This window comes from Anolis sagrei, chromosome X, assembly GCF_037176765.1.
Source record: "Anolis sagrei isolate rAnoSag1 chromosome X, rAnoSag1.mat, whole genome shotgun sequence".
In the NCBI taxonomy this organism is placed as follows: Eukaryota; Metazoa; Chordata; class Lepidosauria; order Squamata; family Dactyloidae; genus Anolis; species Anolis sagrei.
In genome coordinates, this window is record NC_090034.1 from 49419575 (window position 1) to 49446299 (window position 26725).

At 40.1% G+C, this 26725-nt stretch overlaps 1 protein-coding gene across 2 annotated transcripts in view; it reads left to right on the forward strand.

Annotated features, from left to right (window-relative positions):
* Positions 1-26725, forward strand: part of EIF4ENIF1 (eukaryotic translation initiation factor 4E nuclear import factor 1) — a 47879-nt gene that overhangs the window by 7272 nt on the left and 13882 nt on the right. For both annotated transcript variants that reach the window (XM_060785209.2, XM_060785210.2), the window contains exons 3-8: positions 5209-5282; positions 12695-12816; positions 15367-15644; positions 18485-18686; positions 21611-21759; positions 23186-23333. In XM_060785209.2, coding sequence (XP_060641192.2) covers positions 5209-5282; positions 12695-12816; positions 15367-15644; positions 18485-18686; positions 21611-21759; positions 23186-23333 — 973 coding nt within the window. The remainder of the gene's footprint in view (positions 1-5208; positions 5283-12694; positions 12817-15366; positions 15645-18484; positions 18687-21610; positions 21760-23185; positions 23334-26725) is intronic.

Sequence of the window (26725 nt, forward strand, 5' to 3'; positions counted from 1 at the left end):
TATTATATTGTTACATATAAAGGTCAGTCAATGCAATATTATGTTGTAATTATATTGTAATATAATAAAATCTTATATTATAATGTTATTACATTATATTCAATAAAATAATTGTTATTATATATAAAGATCATTCAGTGCAGTCTTATATTGCAATTATATTGTAATATTTATTTGGTTATTTATTTAGCATATTTGTATCTCCTCCTTCTCACCCCCCGAAGGGGGATTCAGGGCGGCTTCACAACAGGCATTCATTCAATGCCAACAACAGTAATAAATGATAAAAGCAATTAAAATATAAAATTATTAAAACATTGTTTAAATCACGCAGGTTTGAAATCATAGTCCAGGTCAGTCCATTGTCATTCACACAAATTTGGTCTCATTCTAAATTGCTGCCTCTACTGTTCGAATGCTTGGTCCCATAATCAGGTTTTGAGTTTCATTCTAAAGGACAAGAGGAAGGTGGCCAACCTAATGTCACCTGGGAGAGAGTTCCACAGGCAAGGGGCCACCACTGAGAAGGCCCTGTCTCTCGTCTCCACCAGTCGCGTTTGCGAGGATGGTGGGACCAAGAGCAGAGCCTCTCCCATCTATCTTAGACTTCGCGATGGTTCATAGCAGGACATACGTTCAGAAAGTTGTTCAATTGGGTGGGGTTCAGTGATGGTTTCTTCAACAGTGATTTTATGATGGCTTCTTTTGAGCTGGCTGGAATCTTGCCTTCCTGTAAGGAGGCATTCACCACCACCTTCACCCACCTTGCCAAACCCCCCCCCCCCCGGCTTTTTTATCAGCCAGGATGGACAGGGGTCTAGGATGCATGTGATCACTCTGTTCAAGGATCTTGTCCATATCCTTGAGCTGCACCAATAGAAATGAATCCATCAAAACTGGACAAGCAGGTGCTCACGTTACATCCTCAGAGACTGCCTTTAACATGGAGTCCAAGCTAGAGCAGATCAAAGCTCTGGTGATTTAAATCTGGTGAGCGGGTTCTTAATTCATATTTAGAATTATTTTAATTTTGTGGATGTATTATGTGTTTTATATTATGTTTGGCACTGAATTGTTGCCTGTTTGGAAGCCATTCTGAGTCCCTCTGTGGAGATTGAGAAGGACGGGGTATAAATGTTTTAAATAAATAAATAAAAGTGACTTTATCTGCAAAGAAGTGAGCAAATGCTTCACAATGGGCTACTGCGTTGTCAGAGATCCCGTCTTGGGAGACAGGATTTGACAACCCTCTGACTACTCGGAACAGCTCCGCCGGATGGTTCCTTGCGGACACAGTATTGGCTGCAAAGAAAGATTTATGTGCATCTTTTATTGCCGCGGCATATGCCCTTAGGTAGGCACAACCGTGTTTGGTTTGATTCACTAGGCTTTGTACGCCACACGCACTGTAGTCTCCTCTTCTTTCGCTTCATCACTGCCAGCTCCTTTTTAAACCAAGGAGAAGGTTTAGCTCTGCTACTCGAGAGGGGGTGTTCTGGAGCAGTCATGTCTATTGTCTTAGCCATCTCCCTGTTCCAGAGTGTGACCAGAGCATCGACAGGATCACCTACCGAGGCAGTAGGAAATTCCCCATGAACTGTTAGGAATCCATAAGCCTCCTGGGGTGGCTCCTTCACCCTTACAGAGGTTAGGGGGTGCAGCAAGCCTAAACTTGATCAGGTAGTGGGCGGTCCATGGCAATGAAGAGATTGTCATCTCCTCCACACCACCACCTTCCTCCCATACCTGACAGAAAATCAGCTCTAATATGTATCCAGCACAGTGAGTAGGACCAGATATTAATTAGGACAGTCCCTTGGTTGCCATAGAAGACATGAAGTCCTGAGCTGCTCCTGATAGGGTGGACTCTGCATGGACGTTGATGTCCCCCTTTACTATAAGCCGCTGGGACTCCAGCGCCAGGCCTGAGACCACCCCAGTTAGCTCAGGTAGGGGTGGTTAGTACACTAACAGAATTCCTATTCTGTCCCGGTCACCTACCTTCAGGTGGACATATTCAAACATGGTTGACTGTGGAATGGGGTACCTGGTCAAGGAGATGGTATTCCAATAAACCACTGTGACCCTGCCTCCCCGCCCTCCATATTTTGGCTGATGTTGCACAGAGAATCCTGGTGGGCAAAGCTGGGTAAGATTGACCCCTCCAGCCTCATCCAGCCAGGACTCTTGTTATACGCACCAGGTGTGCTCATCCGTCAAGAATTAAATCTTGGATGGTAGTTGTTTTTCCATTGACAGACCTGGCATTTAACAACAACACCTTTAATCTAGAGGGACCGCCGTCCTGGGTTCTCAGTTTTACCATGTCAGGAGATTGTTTTGGAATTGCCAAATGTAATATAATGTTATTTTATAATCTGTTATATTATAATGCAATGAAATATTAAATGATATTATTATATATTATATATAAAGGTCAGACAATGCAGTCTTGTATTGTAATTATATTGTAATATAATGTATTATAATATGTTATAATATTATCTAAAATTGGGCATATTGGGTATGCATGCCAAGTGTGGTCCAGACCCATTGTTGTTTGGGCTCATAGTGCACTGTGGATGTAGGTGAACTACAACTCCTATAAAGTCCCTCCAGTATGTTTTGTTGGTCCTGAGGGTTCTGTGTGGCAAGTTAGTTCCAGGTCCATCGTTGGTGGAATTTGGAGTGCTCTTAGATTGCAGATGAACTATACATCCCAGTACCTACAACTCCTAGAAATCATGGTGAATTCTCCCCAAACCTCTCTAGTACGTTCAATTGCTAATCGGTTCCTCTGTTTGTTGTGTTCCATAGAAAAGAGTAGGAAAGGGTTTAGGGAGAGGCAGCGGGTGGGGTCATGCAAATTCCACAGCAATGGAAAGAGTAGGGAACAATTGAGATGTGCATTCTGGAGGAAAAACAGAACATGTAGGATGGAATTGTCCCTGAATGAAAGCCTTCACTTGGATGCGGGGGTTGGGCTACATGTTCATGGCACCCGCTATAACCTGCAATGTCCTTGGAGGGAATGCCTTTGGAGGCTCCTCAGCACTGGGAACTGTAGCCTGTTTGCGGAGGCGGGATGCTATCTGTGTGATTTTCACTTTTATGTTTATAGATAGATAGAAGATATGTTTATCAATAGATCACAGTATGATTTTATATTAATATGTTTATGCATTTCTTCAGTCAGAGATAATTTAAATATATATATATGTTGTTATGCATTTCTTCAAGCAGAAATTATATATATTCTTTTGTTTATTTCCTCAAGCAGAAATAATTAAAATATTTTATTTATATGTATAGATATGTCTCTGTGTGTATATATATAAAACACTATAATATATTATTATTACACTCCTCTGTATATCTATAAAACAGTATAATATTGTACTATATATATATATTAATATAGTTTTCTGCATTTCCTCAAGCAGAAATAATTTTAGATATGTGTGTATCACAGTATATTTTATGCATTTCTTCAATCAGAAATTATATATATATATATATATATATATATATATATATATATATATATATACTTAGGCGATCCCTCGTTTTCCGAGTATGATGGTCCTCCAATGTTCTTGTGGGTCCGTAAGTGGCTGTGGAGCCCTATTCTTGCTCTGCACCTTCTTCCGCAGTGAGGGCATTGGTTTCCAGGTGGAAGGCGGTCCCGGTCGGGGTTGGCTTGACGCGCCTTCCTCCTAGCACGTTTCTCTCTTTCACCCTCCACTCGTGCCTCCTCGAATTCTTAGCAGCACAGTTGATGTTTCTCTGCCATGTTTGGAAGGCTTTCCTTTTCTTGTCAATTAGCTGTTGGATCTCGATGTCATTTTCATCAAACCAGTCTTGATGTTTCTTGGCTTGGTATCCAATAGTTTCTTCGCAGGCTTGGATGATGGAGGTCTTCAGTTTGTTCCAATGTTCCTCAACATTTTCGGGGTGTTCTGTGGGTAGATGGTTCTTGAGTGCTGTTTGGAGATGGGCTCGTCTGGAGGGCTCCTGAAGGGCTTGGGTGTTCATTTTGCGCCTTGTCTTTCTGCCTTGGAGTCTGCGCTTGGGAGCGATCTTGATGGCCATCGAGGATCGGATTAGCCTGTGGTCAGTCCAGCAGTCGTCAGCACCTGTCATGGCTCTTGTGAGGAGCACGTCACGGCGGTCTCTGGCACGTGTGATTACATAGTCTAAGAGGTGCCAATGCTTTGACCGGGGGTGCTTCCATGATGTCTTGAACTTGTTTTTCTGGCGGAAGAGCGTGTTGGTGATGACAAGGTTGTGTTCCGCACATTTGGTGAGAAGCAGGATGCCATTCGGGTTGCTGTTTCCAACCCCGTCTTTTCCTATGGTTCCTGGCCACAGGTCGAAGTCTCGCCCGACTCTTGCATTGAAGTCCCCCAGGAGGATGATTTTGTCCTCCTTAGGTATCCCCGATAGGACGGTGTCCAGCTGACAGTAGAATTTCTCCTTGATGTCTTCGTCAGCATCTAGTGTTGGTGCATAGGCACTTATGATGGTTGCCTGTTGGTTTTTGGCAAGATTGATTCGGAGGGTTGAGAGACGTTCGTTGATGCCAGTGGGTGCTTCGGACAGATGTTTCACCAGATCATTTCTGATGGCAAAGCCGACTCCGTGCATTCTTTGGTCTTCTTCAGGCAGTCCCTTCCAGAAGAAGGTGTAGCCTCCTTTTTCTTCCTTCAGCTGTCCCTCCCCTGCTCTCCGGGTCTCCTGAAGGGCTGCTATGTCGATGTTGAAGCGTCCCAGCTCCCTTGCAATGATGGCAGTTCTGCGTTCGGGGCGTTCACTGCCACTGTTGTCCATCAGAGTCCGTACGTTCCACGTACCAAAGTTCATTTTTCTTTTTTGGCCGCAGGGTGGTGACCCCACTGGACGCGGCAGTCCAGTCAGGGATGAGGGAGGCAGACTATGTTTAGGGCACCTTTTCTAGCCCCCTCCCCATGTGGGGTGAGCAGAGTGGATCCTCAAAAGGGCTGCTCAGTCGCGGATACAGCTGCCGAACTACTCAACTGCCTCGGTCCTTATATATATATATATATATATAAAAACTCAGTATAATATTCTCCTATTTTTATGCACTTCCTCAATCAGAAATAATTGAACAAATTATATATATGCAGTATAAACCTTTACATTTTATGCATTTTGTAATATAATAATTTATTATTATTATTTGTGTAGGAAGAGCTGCTGGACATCAAGGAGCGCCCCTTCTCGAAACGGAGGCCTTCCTGCCTCTTGGAAAAATACGACAGGTATTTCACTTTCAAATTACAATGTGATTTTAATTTTATTGTCAGAGGCTTTCATGGCTGGAATCACTGTGTTATTGTAGGTATTTCGGGCTACATGGCTATGTTCTAGAGGCATTCTCTCCTGACGTTTCGCCTGCATCTATGGCAAGCATCCTCAGGGGTTGTGAGGTCTGATGGAACTAGGAAAATTGGGTTTATATATCTGTGGAATAATGTCCAGGGTGGGACAAAGAACTCTTGTCTGTTGGAGCTAGGTGTGAATGTTTCAACTGGCCACCTTGATTAGCATTTGATGGCCTGGCAGTTGTTTGGTGTGGCTTGTTAGTGCCTGGCGGAATCCTTTGTTGAGAGGTGATTGTTTCCTCTCTGGAGTTTCCCTGTGTTTGGGTGTTGTTTTGCTGTTATAATTTTTAGAGTTTTTTTTTTAATACTGGTAGCCAAATTTTGTTCATTTTCATGGTTTCCTCCTTTCTGTTGAATTTGTCCACATGCTTGTGGATTTCAATGGCTTCTCTGTGTAGCCTGACATGGTGGTTGTGAGAGTGGTCTAGCATTTCTGTGTTCTCAAATAATATGCTGTGTCCAGGCTGGTTCATCAGGTGCTCTTCTATGGCTGACTTCTCTGGTTGAAGTAGTCTGCAGTGCCTTTCATGTTCCTTGATTCGTGTTTGGGCAATACTGCTGCGTTTGGTGGTCCCTCTGTAGACTTGTCCACAGCTGCATGGTATACGGTAGACTCCTGCAGAGGTGAGAGGATCCCTCTTGTCCTTTGCTGAATGTAGCATTTGTTGGATTTTCTTAGTGGGTCTGTAGATAGTTTGTATGTTGTGTTTCCTCATCAGCTTCCCTATGTGGTCAGTGGTTCCCTTGATGTATGGCAAGAACACTTTTCCTCTGGGTGGATCTTCGTCTTTATTCTGATGGCTTGTTCTCGGTCTTGCAGCTTTTCTGATGTCTGAGGTGGAGTCTCCATTGGCCCGTAAAGCCCAGATTAGGTGGTTCTCACCTCTGCGCAGTTGATATAAAGATTATAATCTTTCTTTATATATATAGAAATGTAATGTTTATTTTTGGGAGAAACAAAACTCAGAAACCACTAGATGAATTGACACAAAAATTTAACACAATACACCTAACAGTCCAACAAGTGTCCATCACCCCTAAAACACACACACAAAACCAGCAGTACGGACATTAAATTCCCCAAAAATAAACCATATATACATATACACTCATATACATATACACACATACATACAGACAAACACACACATATACACACATATACATCTACACATCATATAAATATACACATACATACATATATGCAAATACACAAGCACACACATATACACAATATAGAAATACACAAATATATACACACGAATACACATATAAATACACATACACACACACACATCTATATGCAAACACATATATACACAAATATATGTACACACATAAACACATATATACATGCACAAAACACATATACACAGACTGGGCCACATCAACGCATGGCAGGGGATGGCTGTTCTATATAAATAAAAATGTAATGTTCGTTTGTGGGTTTACCATAACTCAAAAACCACTGGACAAATTGACACCAAATTTGGCAGCAAAACACATACTAATCCAATCTATATCTTTCAAACAAAAAACCCCTTAAAAATGAAGGGAAAATAATGTAAAACTCCCCAAAAAGAAAAAATACTTTACAGAGCATGCACAAAAGCCCCCGTCTCCAGCGCGCGAGAAGAATAACACACCAACTGTTGTGAGGGAAGAGAAGCCTAGCTATGGAGTCCCTTTCTGTGCACGAAGGCAGAGTCCGCTTTCTTTTGGGGAGGGAAAGGAAAGAGGGAAGGAAGGAGGAAGCCTAGCCTTACGGAGGGTGTGGAGACTTGGCGAGGCAAGCCCCGGCAGCAGCTGGAGCCACCACAGCGGCTCCATGAAGCCCAAGTGGCCCCCAGGCAACCCTTCTCCCAAAACTGGAGTATTGCAAGGCAAGCCTGGCTGCACGAGCGGCTGCCCACCGCCCTCCCCCCCTCCCCGCAGGGACCCGTTGGGCAAAGGGAGGATGCAAATTCTCCCACTTGGGCTCCACATCCCCCCTTCCACCACCCTCCCCCCCAAAAAAAAAATCCACTTAAAAAACCCTTATAAACTGCCCCGGGAGGAAGGAAGGGAAAGAAAGGGAAAGGAGAGAAGAAAGGAAGAAAAGGATTGGTGAAGAGAGGAATATGAATGGAAGGAAAGGTAGAATGGGGAAGGAAGGGAAAGGAGGCAGGGATGGTAGAGGAAAGGAAGGAGAGGAAGGGAGAGACGAAGGAAGAAAAGAAAGGGGGAGACTGGTGAAGGAAAGATAAGAATATGATGGGAATGAAAAGGAGAAGGAAAGGAAGATGAAGGAAGGAAAGGAAAAAAGGGAAAGGAGAGAAGAAAGGAAGAAAGGATTTGGTGAAGAGAAGAGAACAATATGAATGGAAGGCAAAGTCGAAAGAGGAAGGAAGGGAAAGGAGGCAGTGATGGGAGAGGAAAGGAAGGAGGGGAAAGGAGAGACGAAGGAAGGAAGAAAAGAAAGGGGGAGACTGGTGAAGGGAAGATAAGAATATGGTGGGTATGAGAAGGAAAGAAAGATGAAGGAAAGGAAAGAAAGGGAACAGAGAGAAGAAAGGAAGGAAAGGATTGGTGAAAAGAAGAATATGAATGGAAGGGAAAGAAGGAAGGGAAAGAGGCAGGGATGGGAGAGGAAAGGAATGGAAGAGGAAGGGAAGGAACAAAGAAAGAAAGGGGGGAACTGGTGAAGGGAAGAGAAGAATATAGAAACAGAGAGTCCTGGAGTTGGGAGAGACGTAGTGGGCCATCCAGGCCAACCGCATTCTGTCAAGAAGCAGGACAACCACATTCAAAGCACCCCAGACAGATGGCCACCCAGCCTCTGTTTCAAAGAGGCTTTTTTGAGTGTTTTGGCAACCATGCATATCACTGAAAAGCCTTGCAGCTTCAAGCCGTGGCTGCTTCTCATTACTTTATTTTCCATACCACCAGACTACTCCAGGATTCTATTATTATTATTATTATTATTATTATTATTAAGGAGAGTCTAAGTGGCCATCTATCAGGAGCGTTTTGATTGTGCTTCTCCCTTTATGACAGAAGAAGGTTGGACTGGATGGACCTTGGAGGTCTCCCTACTCTAGCATTCTATTACTATTATTATTAATCTTATTATTAAGCAGAGTCTCTATGGTCATCTGTTAGGAGTGCTTGAATTGTGTTTTTCCCTTATGGCAGAAGGAGATTGGACTGGGTGGACCTTGGAGTTCTCCCTACTCTAGCATTTTAATACTATTATTATTAATCCTATTAAGTCCTCTTCTGAACAGTAGCAAAATGACAGTTATGAAGTAGCAACAAAAATAGTAGTATGGTTGGGGGTCATCACAACATGATGAACTGTATTAAGGGGTTGTGGCATTAATAAGCACTGCTAAAGACATTCTATAAACATAAAAATATACTGCCCGTTTATGGGGAACCTCATATCTCCCAAACCCAGAGAGACTACAAGTCGCTTCTGGAGTGAGACAATGCACCATCTCCATGGATGTTCCCCATGCGTCACACCGATGTTTTACCATTCTGTGAGAGGCTTCTATTTATAGATATGTGAAATGTCCAGAGAGGGGAAAATAAATTATTTCTACTTGAGCCACGTTGAATGTGCAGTTGCCCACCTGGATTACCTTTGAATAACCTTGCACCTTAAAAGCTTGGCTTCTACTGTACTAGCCAGTGGACAACCTTTGGTGGGAGGAGTTCCCTAGCCCAGATTGTTTCATGTCTGCAAATATATACACACGTATGCACACATATAAATACACACATATATATCTATATAAATAAAAATGTAATGTTCGTTTGTGGGATTAACATAACTCCAAAACCACTGGGGGAATTGACATCAAATTTGGCAGCAAAACACATACTAACCCAAGGAGTGACTATCCCTCAAAAAATTTATTTTGTCATTTGGGAGTTGCAGTTGCTGGGATTTATAGTTTACTTACAGTCAAAGGGCATTCTGAACTCCACCAATGATGGAATTGAACCAAACGTGGCACACAGAACTCCCATGACCAACAAAAAACACTAGAAGGGTTTGGTAGGCATTGACCTTGAGTTTGGGAGTTGTAGATCTGAACCTACATCCAGAGAGCACTGTGGATCCAAACAATGATGGATGTGGACCAAACTTGGCACGAATACTCCATATGGCCAAATATAAACACAAATGGAGTTTGGGGAAAATAGACCTTGACATTTGGGACTTGTAGTTACTGGGATTTATAGTTCTTGCTTACTTACTTAGGCGATCTCTCGTTGGCCGAGTAGGATAGTCTTTCAGAATTCTTGTGCGTCTGTAGGTGGCTGTGGAGCCCTATTCTTGATCGGCATCTTCTTCCGCAGTGAGGGCATTGGTTTCCAGGTGGGAGGCGGTCCCGGTCGGGGTGGCTTGACGCGCCTTCCTCTTGGCACGTTTCTCTCTTTCACCCTTCATTCGTGCCTCTTCAAATTCTGCAGCACTGCTGGTCACAGCTGACCTCCAGCTGAAGCGCTCAAGGGCCAGGGCTTCCCAGTTCTTGATGTCTATGCCAGAGTTTTTGAGGTTGGCTTTCAGCCCATCTTTGAATCTCTTTTCCTGTCCACCAACATTCCGTTTTCTGTTCTTGAGTTCGGAGTAGAGCAACTGCTTTGGGAGACGGTGGTCGGGCATCTGAACAGTGTGGCTGGTCCAGCGGAGTTGATGGCGGAGGACCATCACTTCAGTGCTGGTGATCTTTGTTTCTTCCAGCATGCTGACGTTTGTCCGCCTGTCTTCCCAAGAGATTTGCAGGATTTTTCGGAGGCAGCGCTGATGGAATCGTTCCAGGAGTTGCATGTGACGTCTGTAGACAGTCCACGTTTCGCAGGCATATAGCAGGGTTGGGAGGACAATAGCTTTATAAACAAGCACCTTGGTATCCCTACAGATGTCCCGGTCCTCAAACACTCTCTGCTTCATTCTGAAAAATGCTGCTCTCGCAGAGCTCAGGCGGTGTTGTATTTTGGTGTCGATGTTGACTTTGGTGGACAGGTGGCTGCCAAGGGAGCAGGAATGGTCAACGTTTTCTAATGTTACACCATTAAGTTGTATTTCTGGCATTGGAGAGGGGTTGGCTGGTGACCGCTGGAAGAGCACTTTGGTTTTCTCGATGTTCAATGACAGGCTGAGCTTCTCGTATGCTTCTGCGAAGGTGTTTAGAGTGGCTTGTAGCTCTTCTTCTGAATGTGCACAGACAGTGTTGTCATCAGCATACTGGAGTTCTATAACAGATGATGTTGTAACCTTGGTTTTGGCTTTCAGTCTGCTGAGGTTAAATAGCTTGCCATCTGTCCGATACATTATTTCCACTCCGGTGGGAAGCTTCCCATCAACAAGATGAAGTATCATAGTTATGAAGATGGAGAACAAAGTTGGGGCAATAACACATCCCTGTTTGACACCTGATTCTACCTTAAATGGGTCACTTTGGGATCCACTGCTGTCCAAGACTGTTGCCATCATGGAGGAGCCACAGGATGTTCACAAATTTGTTTTTGGCACCTGATTTTTTTGAGGATGGTCCAGAGAGCGCTGCGATTCACTGTGTCGAATGCCTTTGCAAGGTCGATGAATGCCATGGACAGAGGTTGATTTTGTTCCCTGCATTTTTCTTGGAGCTGTTGTGCAGTGAAGATCATGCCCACTGTTCCTCTGGAAGGGCGGAAGCCATTCTGGGATTCTGGGAGGGTGTCTTCTGAGAGGGTCAGAAGGCAGTTTGTAAGAATTCTTGCGAGGATTTTTGCAGGGGAGGTTAGAAAGGAGATACCTCGATAATTTCCGCAGTCTGTTCTTTCCCCCTTTTTTGAAGAGGGTGATGATGGTGGCATCCTTGAAATCTGCTGGAATTTTCTCAGTCACCCACACTTTTTCTATGAGCCGGTGGAGTTGTTGTGTCAGCTCAAGTCCTCCCTCTTTGAGGAGTTTGGGTAGTTACTGGGATTTATAGTTCACCTACAATCAAAGAGCATTCTGAACCCCACCAATGACAGAATTGGGGTAAACTTCCCACACAGAACCACCATGTGTTTTCTGATGGTTTTGGTGACCCCCTCTAACACCCCTTTATGACCTCCGCAGGGGTCCCGACCCCCAGGTTGAGAAATGGTGCTTTAGGGCCATCCAGTCCAACTCCCTTCACCAGGGCAAGAAAACACAATCAAAGCCCTCCTGAGAAAGAGACATCCAACCATAGATATATATGATAAACACACAAACACATATATGTATATGATAGATATATTATCATAGATTTGAAAGGGACCCCTAAAGAAGGACAGTGATATGTTACATGTTCCAGAGTAGGCAAACCATATGATCTCTACATCAACATTGATAAAGAAACAACAAGAAATACTGTTTACCCACAAGCAACAAAACATTACATATCTTAGAAACCAACACTTTCTCATTACTTTATTTTCCAGATCACCAGATGGGCCACAGCAACGCATGACAAGGGACAGCTAGTATCTATATAAATAAAAATGTAATGTTCGTTTGTGGGATTAACATAAGTCAAAAACGAATTGACACCAAATTTGGACACAATTCACCTATCAGGCCAACAAGTAACCATCACTCATAAAAACACTGAAAAACACAGCAGAAGAGTCTTAAAAATTAAAAAAAAAACATTACAACGCATGCACAGAACCACATATATATATATGCAAACACACATATATACACAAAACGCATATACACATATACACAGACAGTGCCACAGCAATGTGTGGCAAGGGACGGCTAGTATAATGTATAATTTGAGTATATTTATATACTCCTGTAATATAATAATATATTAAAATATTAATAGTAAGATAATGTGAATATAAAAATATATAATAAATATACAAATATAAGATATAATACAATATAAATATAATGTTAATATAATGTAATAAAATATTTCTATAAAAATATAGTATAAATATACATATAATCTGTTATGTCACCATCTTGGAGGCAATGCCTTATATTATTATATAATATAAATATGATATAAATATAAAATTATATAATACAATAACATAACTTCATTCTTTAAATATAATCTGAAATATATAATATTATATATAATGTGTTATATTTTAAATATGTATATTATATTTATAATATTTATAATAATCTTTTTTGAATTCTTCATATCCCTCCTCCTTCATTCTCACTGGAAGGTTTTCAAGCAGCATCAGCTTTCCCCGAAAGGAACAGTAAGGATGCATTTTGGGTATTATTGAAACTAATGACTAATCATTAATTGCAGCGATGGCGTTTGGGACCCGGAGAAATGGCACGCTTCCTTATACCCGAATTCAGGGCGGACCTCACCGGTCGAAGAAAGGCCCAAGAAGGACCCGGAAACTTCTCTCATGCGCAGGATCGTTGGTAAAAGACCCAACATTTAACTATAATATATCATATTGGAATAAAATATTTACATCTGAATCAAATATTCAATGTTGAAATATAATATTTAAATCTGAATAAAAATGTCAGTTTATAAATATATATATTTACATAAAATATTTAAATCTGAATGTAATATTTACATAAAATATTTAGTACCTTATTTTCCGGCATTCAAGGCAACTGGGGGTATAAGATGACCCCCCCCCCCCCCCGCCCCAAATTTTAAAGATAAAATACAGAGTTAGGGATATATTTGCTGTTTAAGACTACCCCTCTTCCAACACTATGCCCCTGCGGCCCCCGCCTCTCTTCTTTCAAGGACCTCCTCCACCCTTGATGCTCACCACCTCCGAAGGCCACTGGGCTTACCTAGGCCCAAGGAAGTGCCTCTGGACAACAACTTCCAGCAGCCCTGTGTGGCGGTGTGCCTTGGATAGGTTTGCTGAGGCATTCTGGGAGCCGTAGTTCCCTGTCATCCAAGGCATGCCGCCATCCAGGGCTGCTGGGAGTCGTCATCCGGAGGTGCAAGGAAGTGCCTGATGTTACTGGGGAGGGAGTTCCACAGCTGAAGGGGTCACCACTGAGAAGGCCCTGTCTCTTGTCCTGACCAATTGCGCTTGCGAAGAGGTTGGGACAGAGAGCAGGACCTCCCCAGCCGTTCTTGTAGGCTCATAGAGGGATATACGTTCAGACAGGTAAGTTGGACTAGACCTTTATAAGCCAAGACTAGCACTTTGAATTGGGTTCGATAGCAGACTGGCAGCCAGTGGAGCTGACATAACAGAGGAGTAGTATCCTCCCTGTACGCCATCCCAGTTAGAAATCCGACTGCTGCCCGTTGGACTAGTGTTCATGTTGCAGTAGTCAGTGCAAGATGTCACAAGAGCATGGACTACCGTGGCCAAGTCTGACTTCCCAAGGTACAGGCGCAACTGATGCACAAGTTTTATTTGTGTGAAGGCTCCTCTGGCAACCGCTGAAACCCAAGGTTCCAGGCTCAGTTATGAGGCCAGGTAATAATAATAATATTTATTTATTTGACCAGTCATATGACCATTTCAAAATAGAACACGAGTAAAAAAACAAGGCAAAAAGGTGAGGACAGCAGCTGACCTTCTATTTATAGTCAATTCCCAGGCCGTGAACCTACGTCTTCAGGGGGAGTGTAACCCCGTCCAACACAGGCTGTAACACTATACCTTGTTTGGCCTAGTGACTGACCAGGAGGACCTCTGTGTTGTCTGGATTCAATTTCAATTTGGTCATCCTCATCCAGACTGTCACAGCTACCAAACACCGGTTCAGGACCTGAACAACCTCCTGAACAGAACTTTGCAAACTCCTCACAATGAGCTGCCGATTGATCAGGGATGAAACAGCTCTCTCCGGCGGATCTTTGCAGATGCAATGTTGGTGGCTATAAATGATTTTTCTGCCACCTTAATTACCACTTTTGAATGAGCTCTAGACTGTGCTCGATCGGACTCTGTGACTTTTACGCCAACACTGTTGTAGTTTCTGTTTCAATTACTCCATCGCCACCAGCTTCCTGAAGAACCAAGGAGCTGATTTGGCTCTGCTTTGTGAAAGAAAACAATATTTAAATATATATGATATTTAAATAAACCATTTACATCTGAATAAAATATTAAATATTCAAATAAAATACATAATATCCGAACGTATCTCTCCTTATGAACTATCTAGAATGCTAAGATCCTCTGGGGAGGCCCTGCTCTCGTTCCCGCCTTCCTCACAAATGCGTCTGATGAGGATGAGAGACAGGGCCTTCTCAGCGGTAGCCCCTCGGCTGTGGAATGCCCTGCCTAGAGAGGTAAGATCGGCCCCCTCTCTCCTGTCCTTCTGGCTTTTCGAACAGGCCTTCCCAAATATGGCATAGATATATGATATTATGGACAACCGACGACGCAACTGGATAATGATTTGAGATGGATACACTTTGATAATGTTTTTGAATACTGTGTATGATGTATATGTTTTTATATTGCGGATAGTATTTTAAAGTATTAATGATTGTTTTATTTTGTTGTAACTGCTCTGGCATTGAATTGTTGCCTATTGTTAACCGCTCCAAGTCGCCTTTGAGCTGAGAGGGGCAGTATATAAATGTAGTAAATAAATATTTACATCTGAATGGACTATTTAATATTTAAATATAATATATAATAATGCAATAAAATAAAATATAAAATATATATAATATAATACATAATACAATATAAATATTTGTAATATTTATAATCAATATATAAATATAACATATAACATTTAAATAAAATACATATGAATGACATATTTCATATTGAAATAATCAATATTGAAATATAATCTATAATATTTAAATAAAATATTTACCCCAGAATCAAATAGTCAATATTTAAATATATCTAATACTAGTAGTAAAAATAATAAGAAATGAAGTTTATTGTTATTTATTTTTTATTTATGTATTACTATTCTGATTATATTATATTTGATTTTCTACCATCTCCTTTCCTTTGGCAGACCCCCGGGAACGGGTCAAGGAGGAGGACCTGGAGGTGGTGCTGAGCCCTCAGAGGCGGAGCTTTGGGGGCGGCTGCCACGTCACAACCCCAGCTTCCACAGCGGCAACCTCAGCGACCCTGACCTCAGGGTCACGCCGCTCTGGGAGCCCGCTGGAAAATGGGCGGCGGATTGGAAGCGGGCGCCTGCTCTCCTCCACTGCTGCCACCGTCAACTCTAGAGCTGCCGCTGCTGCCTTCGAGGGCAAGGAGCCCCCCCACAAGGAGAAGCGCTTCCGGGTCAGAGCTCATCTTGCTACTAGTATTATTGTATATTATTATTAATATTAGTACACTAGCTTTGGGACTCAGTGATGCCAGGGTTATTTGAAAAAGGCATTGTTTTTGTTTGGATGTTAGAGAATAACAGTTTGGTAATGTATCATTGCTGGGCTTCAGAGCAATCTCTGGATGAAGGGTGAACTAACTCCTACTCAGATGGGTCCTCCCACAAACCTCCAGTATGTTCTGTTGGTCATGGGGGTTCTGTGTACCAAGTTTGGTCCTGATCCATCGTTCATGGGGGTCACAGTGCTCTGCGAAAGCAAGTGACAGTACTGCAAATCTTATCATCCGTGGTCCATCCTGCCCAAAATGGCACCAGGATGTAAAGTGGGGTGTTTACATGCCAAGTTTGGTCCAGGTCCGTCATTTGTGGAGGTCGCAGTGGTCTGTGGAACCAAATCAGATCAAGGTACTGCAAATCCCATCATCCATGGTCCATGCTCCCCCAAGTTAGGTCCATGCTTGGTGGGTTTCAGAGTGCAGTGTGGTGTTTGTGGAGGACATTGACAGGGCTCTTGTACATGTTTACAGCGCTCGCTATAACCTGCAATGTCATTGGAGGGAGGGCCATTGGTGGCTCGTCCTAGGTTGGGATAATAGCTGTTTGTGGAGGTGGGAGCCTGTCTGTGAAAGTGGATACCCTAGCCACATACACACATATACACACATTCACTTTTATTATGTTTATAGATAATTATATTATTATTACAGTATTATATTGGATCATTATCAACATAAATAAAAATGTAATGTTCGTTTGTGGGATTAACATAACTCAAAAAACACTGGACGAATTGACACCAAATTGGGACACAATACACCTATCAGGCCAACGAGTGACCATCACTCATAAAACATTGAAAAACACAGCGGAAGGGACTTAAAAAGCCAAAAAAAAAACATTACAATGCATTCACAAAACCACATATATATATATATGCAAACACACATATACACAAATATATACACACACAAAGCACATACACACAGACTGTGCCACAGCAACGCGTGGCAGGGGATGGCTAGTATTATTATATGATGTTGTTATTACATTATTATATTGGATTATTATATCATAATATAATAATATATGACTATGTTGGATCATATTATTACATTATGTTACTATATTATTGTTTATATAAGTGAGAAACAAGGAAGTAGGAGAATAAAAACTTATATCGTTATTACATTATTATATTGGATTATTATAATATAACAATAATGGCTGCCGTTCATTTTCCGGTCCCAATTCAAGGTGCAGGTTATCACCTATAAAGCCCTAAACGGTTTGGGACCCGCCTACCTGCGTGACCGCATCTCCTACTTCAAACCTGCACGATCCCTCCGATCCTCGGGGGAGGCCCTCCTTTCGCCCCTTCCTCCGTCACAGGCATGCCTTGTGGGAACGAGGGAGAGAGCCTTCTCCGCTGTGGCCCCCCGGTTGTGGAATTCACTACCTGGCGAGATTAGGCAAGCCCCCACCCTAGCAGCCTTTAAGAAAGACCTAAAAACTTGGCTTTTCCGATGTGCTTTTGGAAAGTGACCATATATTCCATTCCTGGTGCTTCAACTGCAGTGTTGTCCTCATTTTGCACTTCTCACCTTATTGAAGGCCTAACTCCACTGTTCTGTCCCGTACGAGCTCCTCCTTCATAAATATACCTGTTCACTTCTATTTCATCCAGAGTTTTATCATTTTGTGTTATGCATTTGGCCCACCCACTGTGTTTGACTTTTCGTTATGTTATTTTGCACTGCTTATTTTATTTGAATGTTTTATTTATTTTATTGTGATGTTATATTTTGTTGGTTTGTATTTTATTTTTGATGTATCGTCGGGCTTGGCCTCATGTAAGCTGCTCCCCTTCGAGGGAGATGGTGGCTGGGTATAAATAAAGTTTATTATTATTATTGTTATTATTAATAATATAATCAATATAATAATATAATATGAAAAGTTAAATATTATTATTTAAGTGTTGTATTATAAATGTAATTATATTTATTATTACATATTATATTACTAAATATTATGTTATTAATAATAATAATAAAAAAAAAAACTTGATTTATACCCCATCACCATCTCCCTGAAGGGACTTGGTGTAGCTAACATGAGACCAAGCCCAAATAATTACAATAAAGCAAAAGTAAAGTACATACAAAAGACGATAACATCAAATAAAAATGCTTAACAATTACATAGTAATGTAATAAAAGAATGACAATAACATAATATAAACAAAGTATAAAATGCTAAGAGAATTAAACAAGGGTGAGCTGGGCCAAATGTGAAGGGTAAAAATTGTAAAACCCGTTGATGAGATAGATAGATAAAATGCTGTGTCTAGTGAGAGGCTCGGGTGGGATAAACAATGAGGTTAATCTCCACTGAGGAACAAGATGAAGTGCATCAGAAAGACAAATTTGGTACTGGGACAGGACATGGCATAGGAAATAGTTGTTCATTAGTATTATTAGTATTACATTATGTTATTATATTATGTTATTGTCATTACATTATGTTATATTATCATTACATTTTTATATTGAATTATTATATTAAATATTTTATTATGTTAGTATTAGTATGTAATTATTACATTATTATATTATTCTACAATATTATTGATGTGAAACAAGGAGGTAGGTGAAGAGAAACTTAATATAAAGTAGTACTATTATGATAATATATCAATATGACACAATTATGTTTTAATGTTAAAATAATAATATAATGTAATATTTGAATACAGTGCGAATGATATGTGTCCTCCTCCCTTGCTTTGCAGAGGGACTATGGAGAGGGGAAACGAAGCTATGGAGAGCGGCGGCGCCACGACTCCTACACGGAAGAAGAGCCAGAGTGGTTCTCGGCGGGCCCCACCAGCCAGTCAGAGACCATCGAATTGATTGGCTTTGATGATAAGATCCTGGAGGAGGAACAGAAAGGCCGGAAGCGCTCCCGGAGGAGGAACGCCTCCCTCAAAGAAGGTAGGTAGCCACCCCCACCCCCTTATTGCATATTACATATTATATATTATAATTTATATTATAATGTATAATATAATGCATAACACATAATATAATACACACAATATCATATTCTTATAATAATTTGTAAAGTATACATTATTATATTGCATTGTATCATATTAAAATATATATTATATTGCATATATTATATGTATTGTATGTTATATTGTATTATGAATTATATGTAATAACATGGATTATGCACTGTAATATATTTTTATTATATATTATATTATATATGATATTGTATTGTGAATTATGTATTATATTATGTATTATATATTGTTATATGTTTTCTAATGTGTTATATAATGTATTGTAATGTATAATATATAAAATATGCATTATGTATTATTCATTGTATATTAAACTTTATGTATTATATAACATATATTATATCATTTATATATATATATATATATATATATATATATATATATATATAATTATGTAGTATGTAATACATATTAATATTATGTATTATGCATTATATTGTTTTTATTATTACTATATTCATTATTATTATGTTTACTAGCTGTCCCCTGCCACGCATTGCTGTGGCCCAGTCTGGTAATCTGGAAAATAAAGTAATGAGAAAGTGTTGGTTTGTAATATATGTAATTTCTTTATGCTTGTGGGTAAACGGTACTTGCTGTTTCTTTGTCAGTGTTGATGTGGAGGTTATCTGGTTTGCCCACCCTGGAACAGGCAACATATAATTATCCTTCTTTAGGGGTCCCTTTCAAGTCTATGATACTATTATCTGTGTGTGTGTGAATTATATATATATATATTTATATATATATCTATGGCAGGATGGCTCTTTGTCAGGAGGGCTTTGATTACGTTTTCTTGCCCTGGTGAAGGGAGTTGGAATGGATGGCCTTAAGTATTTTCTGTTGGTCATGGGGGTTGTGTGTGGGGAGTTTGCCCTGATTCTGTCGTTCGTTCAGTTCAGAGTACTCTTTGATTGTAGGTGAACTATAAATTCCAGTAACTACAACTCCCAAACTCCATCTGTGTTCATATTTGGGCATATGGAATATTCGTACCAAGTTTGGTCCAGATCCATCATTGTTTGAGTCCACAGTGCTCTTTGATTGTAGGTGAACTATAAATTCCAGCAACTACAACTCCCAAATGACAAAATCAATTTTTTTAGTGATGGTCACTTCTTGGGTTAGTAGGTGTCTTGTGGCCAAATTTGGTGTCGATTTGTCCAGTGGATTTTGAGTTCTGTTAATCCCACAAACGAACATTACATTTTTATTTATATAGATTATTTATACCTTGCTTTATCTCTTGGCTTACATTTATATTATGTATTTTGCTTTATATTATATCTTTCATATTATTTTATATATATTCTATTATATACTAGCTTGGGGACTCGCTGATGCCTGAGCGATTTGAAAAAGGCATTGTTCATTTTGGAAAGTTTGAGAATATTTCTGGATGCAGGGTAAACTCTAACTCCTGTGCGAGTAGATCGGTCCCCCCCCCTAAATACCTGCAGTATGTTATGTTTGTCACCAGCATTCTGTGTGCCAAGTTTCATTCAGATCTGTTGTTAGGTGAGTTCAGTGCCCTCTGGATAAGGGTGAACTAAAACTCCCAGATCCAAGGCCAGTCTCCCCCAAACCCCACCTGTATGCACAGTAGGACATGTTGGATTTGTGTGCCAAGTTTGGTCAAGATCCGACATCGGCTGGGGTCAGTGTTCTCTGGATAAGGGTGAACTACAACTTCCCAAATAAGGTCAGTTCTCAAAAACTCCAGCAGCATGTTCACTTGGTAATGGGGCTATTATGTGCCAAGTTTAGTCCTGGTCCATTGTTGGTTGGAGTTACAGTTTCTCTGGTTGCAGGTGAACTATAATTCTCATAAATCAAGGTCAATGTATGTTTTGTTGGTCATGGGGAGTCCCAGAGTCCTCCTGCATTTTTTGTTGGTCATGGCGGTTCTGTGTGCTAAGTGAGATCCAGGACCATCATTGATGGGGTCCAGAGTGCTCTTTGATTGCAGGTGAACTATACACCCCAGTACCTACAACTCCAGAATGTCCAGGCCAATTCCCTTCCAAACCCACCAGTATTCAAATGTGGAAATGTCAGGTATGCATGTCAAGTTTGGTCCAGATCCACTCTGGATGTAGGTGAACTACAAATCCCTCCAAAGACCTCCAGTGTTTTTTCTTGGTCATGGGGGTTCTGCGTGCCAAGTTCGTTCCAGGTCCACTGTTGGTGGGATCCAGAGTGTTTGATTGCAGGTGAACTATAAATCCCAGTACTTACAACTATAAATCTAGGTGAATTCCCCCAAAATCCCTCCAGTATGTTTTGTTGTGTGCAAAATGTGCTCTAGGTCCATTGTCTGTGGGGGTCACAGTGCTGTCTCTTGATGCAAGGTGAACTACAACTCCTGTGGAGTCCCCCAATCCCCTACAGAATGTTCAGTTGTTGATCAATTCCTCTGTTTGCTGTGTCCCGTTGGAAAGGTTTATGGGAGAGGCAGTGGACGGGGTCATGCAAATTCCCCTGCAGTTGAGAGAGAAAGGAACCCTGGAAGGTGTCCTTGGTGGAGGAAGAACTGAAAATCTAGGCTGAAATTCTAGCAAAATTCTTCGCTTGTGTGGTTGGCAGTATGATGTTTGTGGAGGACATTGGCAGGGCTTTTGGACATGTTCATGGTGACCTGCAATGTCAGTTTTGCGTGGGTCATAGGTGTCTCCTGCTCAATGGGCACTATAGCCTATTTGGGGAGGTGGGACTCTCTCTGTGTAAGCAGATGCCCCTGCTACATACACATTTTCACTTTTATTATGTGTATAGGTAATATAGAAGATTATATGGTTCCATCCTTCCTCTATTTGTCCCTCTCAGGCATCGAATGCAATGGGGGTTTGGCTGAAGAGGAAGTGGGCCGCAGACAGGAAGTGGCAGTGTCCGAACAGGAAGTCCCGCCCACCCGGGAGGAGTTTGACTTCAATGAGTTCTTCAACCTGGATAAGAGTGTCCCTGGTTTGGCCTCCGTGAGTGTATAATAATAATAATAATAATAATAATAATAATAATAATAACGTAACAATATTATAATAATATGTGACTAATAATAATTGTAATATTTCATAATCATATGACTAATAACTGTATAATAATTATATGTATAATGAGTGAATATTTTTGATAATTATAGTAATATGATTAATAATAATATAAATTAGTAATATAATACAACATTCATATAATAATATGACATATTATAGTAATATTCAATAATATGACTATCGTATAATAGTAATGTAATATGAGTGAATATTATTTCATAATTATATGACTAATAATCGTATAATGATAATAATATGTATAATATGAGTATGAATATTTTAATGATTATAGTAATAAGACTAATAATCGTATAATAATAATATTATAATATAACAATTATATAATAATATGACGCAGTGGGTTAAACCGCTGAGCTGCTAAACAGGTTCGAATCTGGGGAGCGGCGTGAACTTCCGCTGTCAGCCTTGGCTTCTGTCAACCTAGCAGTTTGAAAACATGCACATGTGAGTAGATCAATAGGTACTGCTCCGGCGGGAAGGTAACGGCACTCCATGCAGTCATGCCGGCCACATGAACTTGGAGGTGTCTACGGACAACGGCAGCTCTTTGGCATAGAAATGGAGATCACCCCCGAGTCGGACATGACTGGACTTAATGTCAGGGGAAAACCTTTACCTTTACCTATGACATAATTATTGTAATATTCAATAATAATACGACTAATAAATGTATTATAATAATATTATAATATGAGTGAATATTATTTAATAATTCTAACAATATGACTGATAGTATAATAATAATATGTATAATAGGAGTATGAATATTTAATGAGTATAATAATTAGACTCCAATAATAATAATAATAATACTTTAATACTAATGAGACAATAATAATAGTACTCACAGAAGTAGTAAAAAATATAATAGTAAGATGAGTATAGTAATAATGACTATAACAATATGTATAATACAATATTCATAGTCGAGTATTGTAATAGTTAATATGATTAATAATTGAGTATTGTAATATTTAATAATATAACTAATAATAGTATTATATTACTATGTGTAATATGAGTATCTATTATAAGATTTGTGTATAATAATGACCATAAAAATACTATAATAATAATGGAGAAAATAATAATAATACTTGTAGAAATGGTATAATAGTAATATAATAATATGAGTATAATAATATATGATTAATAATTGAGTATAGTAATATTTGTTAACAATATGACTAATAATAGTATAATAAGTACAATATTATATTATACTACATAATCCAACTTGGAGTTGGGGAGGGGACTCCCCAGAGACCACCTAGCCTGACCCCCTTGTCTTTTGTAATGACAATTGATTGCCTTGGTGTGTTTTGGGCAGATGATTGAGGACGTCTTGGGCGAGGGGTCGGTGTCATCTGTATCTTCCAGTCGCTTCAGCCGCTGGTTCTCCTCCAACCCCAGCCGCTCTGGGAGCCGGTCTAGCAGCCTGCGCTCCACCCCGCATGAGGAGCTCGAACGCCTGGCCGGTAGGTCATCTCATACAGAACATAGAGTCATATTAATCAATAATAATAATAATAATAATAATAATAATAATATAAAATAATACAAAATATATAACATGATGTTTAATATACAATTATAATAATAAACACAATATGAAATAAAAAATATATTATAATAATAATACAAAATATATAGTAATACAATATAATGTGCATCTATATAAATAAAAATGTAATGTTGGTTTGTGGGATTAGCATAACTCAAAAACCACTGGATGAATTTACACCAAATTTGGCCACAAGACACCTACTAATCCAAGGAGTGACCATCACTCAAAAATTTTTGAGTTTGTCATTTGGGAGTTGTAGTGGTGGGATTTATAGTTAACCAACAATCAAAAGAGCATTCTTGGAAAAACCCCGGTGGTGCAGTGGGTTAAACCCCTGTGCCGGCAGGACTGAAGTCCGACAGGTCGCAGGTTCGAATCCAGGGAGAGGTGGATGAGCTCCCTCTGTCAGCTCCACCTCCTCATGCGGAGACACGAGAGAAGCCTCCCACAAGGATGATAAAAATATCAAATCATCCAGGCGTCCCCTGGGCAGCGTCCTTGCAGACGGCCAATTCTCTCACACCAGAAGCGACTTGCAGTTTCTCAAGTCGCTCCTGACACAACCAAAAAATCAAATAAAAATCAAAGAGCAGTCTGAACTCCACCAATGATGGAATTGAACCAAACGTGGTACACAGGACTCCCATGACCAACAGAAAATACTACAAGGGTTTGGTGGGCGTTGACGTTGAGTTTGGGAGTTGTAGTTCACCAACATCCAGAGAGCACTGTGGACTCAAACAATGATGGATCTGGACCAAACTTGGCACGAATATTCCATGTGCCCAAGTATGAGCACAGATGGAGTTTGGGGGAAATAGACCTTGATATTTGGGGTTTGTAGTTACTGGGATTTATAGTTCACCTACAATCAAAGAGCATTCTGAACCCCACGAACGATAGAATTGGGGCAAACTTCCCACACAGAACCCCTATGACCAAAAGAAAATACTTAAGGCCATCCAGTCCAACTCCCTTCACCAGGGCAAGAAAAATGTAATCAAATACAGTTTACACACAAGCATAAAGAAATTACATATATTACATATATTACACCAACACTTTTGCATTACTTTATTTTCCAGATCACCAGACTGGGCCACAGCAAGGCGTGGCAGGGGACGGCTAGTATAGAATAATATGAAATATCATATAAACATAATAAATATATCATATAAAATATACCTATAGAATAATTGTTAATATTATAAAATAATACTATATAATAATAGTGGTATTTAATATGTATACTATTATGTCAAGTTCATAGCATAATATAATCTACACACATAATAAAAGTGAAAAATATGTATATGTGTATGTGTCAGAGATGTCCACTTACACAGACAGCCTCCGGCCCCCACAAACAGACTATAGTTCCAAGTGCTGAGAAGCCTCTGAAGGCATTCCCTCCACTGACATTGCAGGTTATAGCGAGCGCCATGAACATGTAGCCCAAATGCGGCCAATGTCCTCCCCAAACACTACGGCCCACCATCCAAGGAATGCTTTCATTCTGGGACCTAAATTTGACATGTTTCCTCCACCACAGGCAGGCACACCAAGGTTTCTTCAGTGGAATTTGCATGACCCTGCCCACTGCCTCTCCCTTAATCTTTTCCTACCCTTTCCTATGGCACACAGCAAACAGAAGAATTGATTAGCAACTAAACAGACTGGATGGTTTTGGGGGTGACTGACTCAACAAGATGGAAGTTGTAGTTCACCCTGCATCAAGTCACAGCACTGTGACCCCCTTCAATAATGGACCTGGACCACATTTGGCACGTAGAACTCCCATGACCAGGTTTGGGGAAATTGACCTTGATTTATAGGAGTTGTAGTTCACCTACATCCAGAGAGCACTGAACCTAGCCAACGTTGGATCTGGACCAAACATGGCACACAGATGCAACATGGCCAGTGTTTGGGAAGGATTGACCTATGGTTTTGAGAATTGCAGTTCACCCACATCCTTATGCATTTTCTAATGGGAGCATTCATAAAAAACCAAATCAAAACTGGTTTTTTCCTAATAAATAGTGTTACTAATTAACTAAATATTACTTAACACTAAAAAACAAACAATGCCTTCGTCAAATAACCTGGGCATTGCTGTGTACCCAAGCAAGTATGTAAATATAGATAACTATAATAATTTATAATAATATAGTAGAAAACATAACAATAAATGTGCAAAATATAGCTATATAATAAAATAATACTATATAATAATCGTAATAATATAGAATATCATTACTATTATTATATTTGGACTTAACTATGAAAATTAACAAAGTATTTTTAATAGTCCTATCATCAAGAATGATAATATAATATAATAATAATAATAATAATAATAATATAGAAATAATCATGAAATAATATATGTAATAGTATGTAGTATGTAATATTACATATGTAACATAAAATACAAATATGTAATGATACCTTATTATCCTTTCTTCTGTCCTTCCTAGGCCTTCTTTGCCCCATCCCGGAGGAGACTATAGGACTCTATTATTATTATTATTATTATTATTATTATCATTATCATTATCATTATCATTGTTATCATCCCTGATGATAGGACTATTAACAATGCTTTGTTAATTTTCGTACTTAAGTCCAAATTGAAATCACCTGCTCAAATCTGTGTCCCTTCCGCCTAATTATCAAGCTTCTTTTTTGGATTCAGTACATATTTTTTTGTATTTCTGTTTGGTGAGTACCTCACAGCTAATGTTATTTTAATCCGATGGATCTTTCCTTTCACAAAAACTGTTCTGCTTTCCTTATCTTTTGGAAAATTGAACTCTCGAATGGAACATATTTGTTAATTAGAATCACTACACCTCTTGCATTACTTGTCCCACGAGATTCGCAAATTCTGCTCCGTTCTCAACCTTAATCAATTTATCACTTTAGGCCCCCCGGTGGTGCAGCGGGTTAAACTGCTGAGCTGCTGAACTTGCTGACCGAAAGGTTGGTGGTTCGATTCCTGGGAGTGGGGTGAGCTCCCACTGTTAGGCCCAGCCTCTGCCAACCTGGCAGTTCGAAAACATGCAAATGTGAGTAGATCAATAGGTATCGCTTCTGCGGGAAGATAACAGCGCTCCATGCAGTCATGCTGGCCACATGACCCAGGAGGTGGCTATGGACAACGCCGGCTCTTCAGCGTAGAAATGGAGATGAGCACCACCTCCTAGAGTTGGACATGACTAGACTTAATGTCAGGGGAAACCTTTACATTTACCTAATTTTTCACTCCCCCTCTTTTGGTGCGTTTCGGAGAACATATCA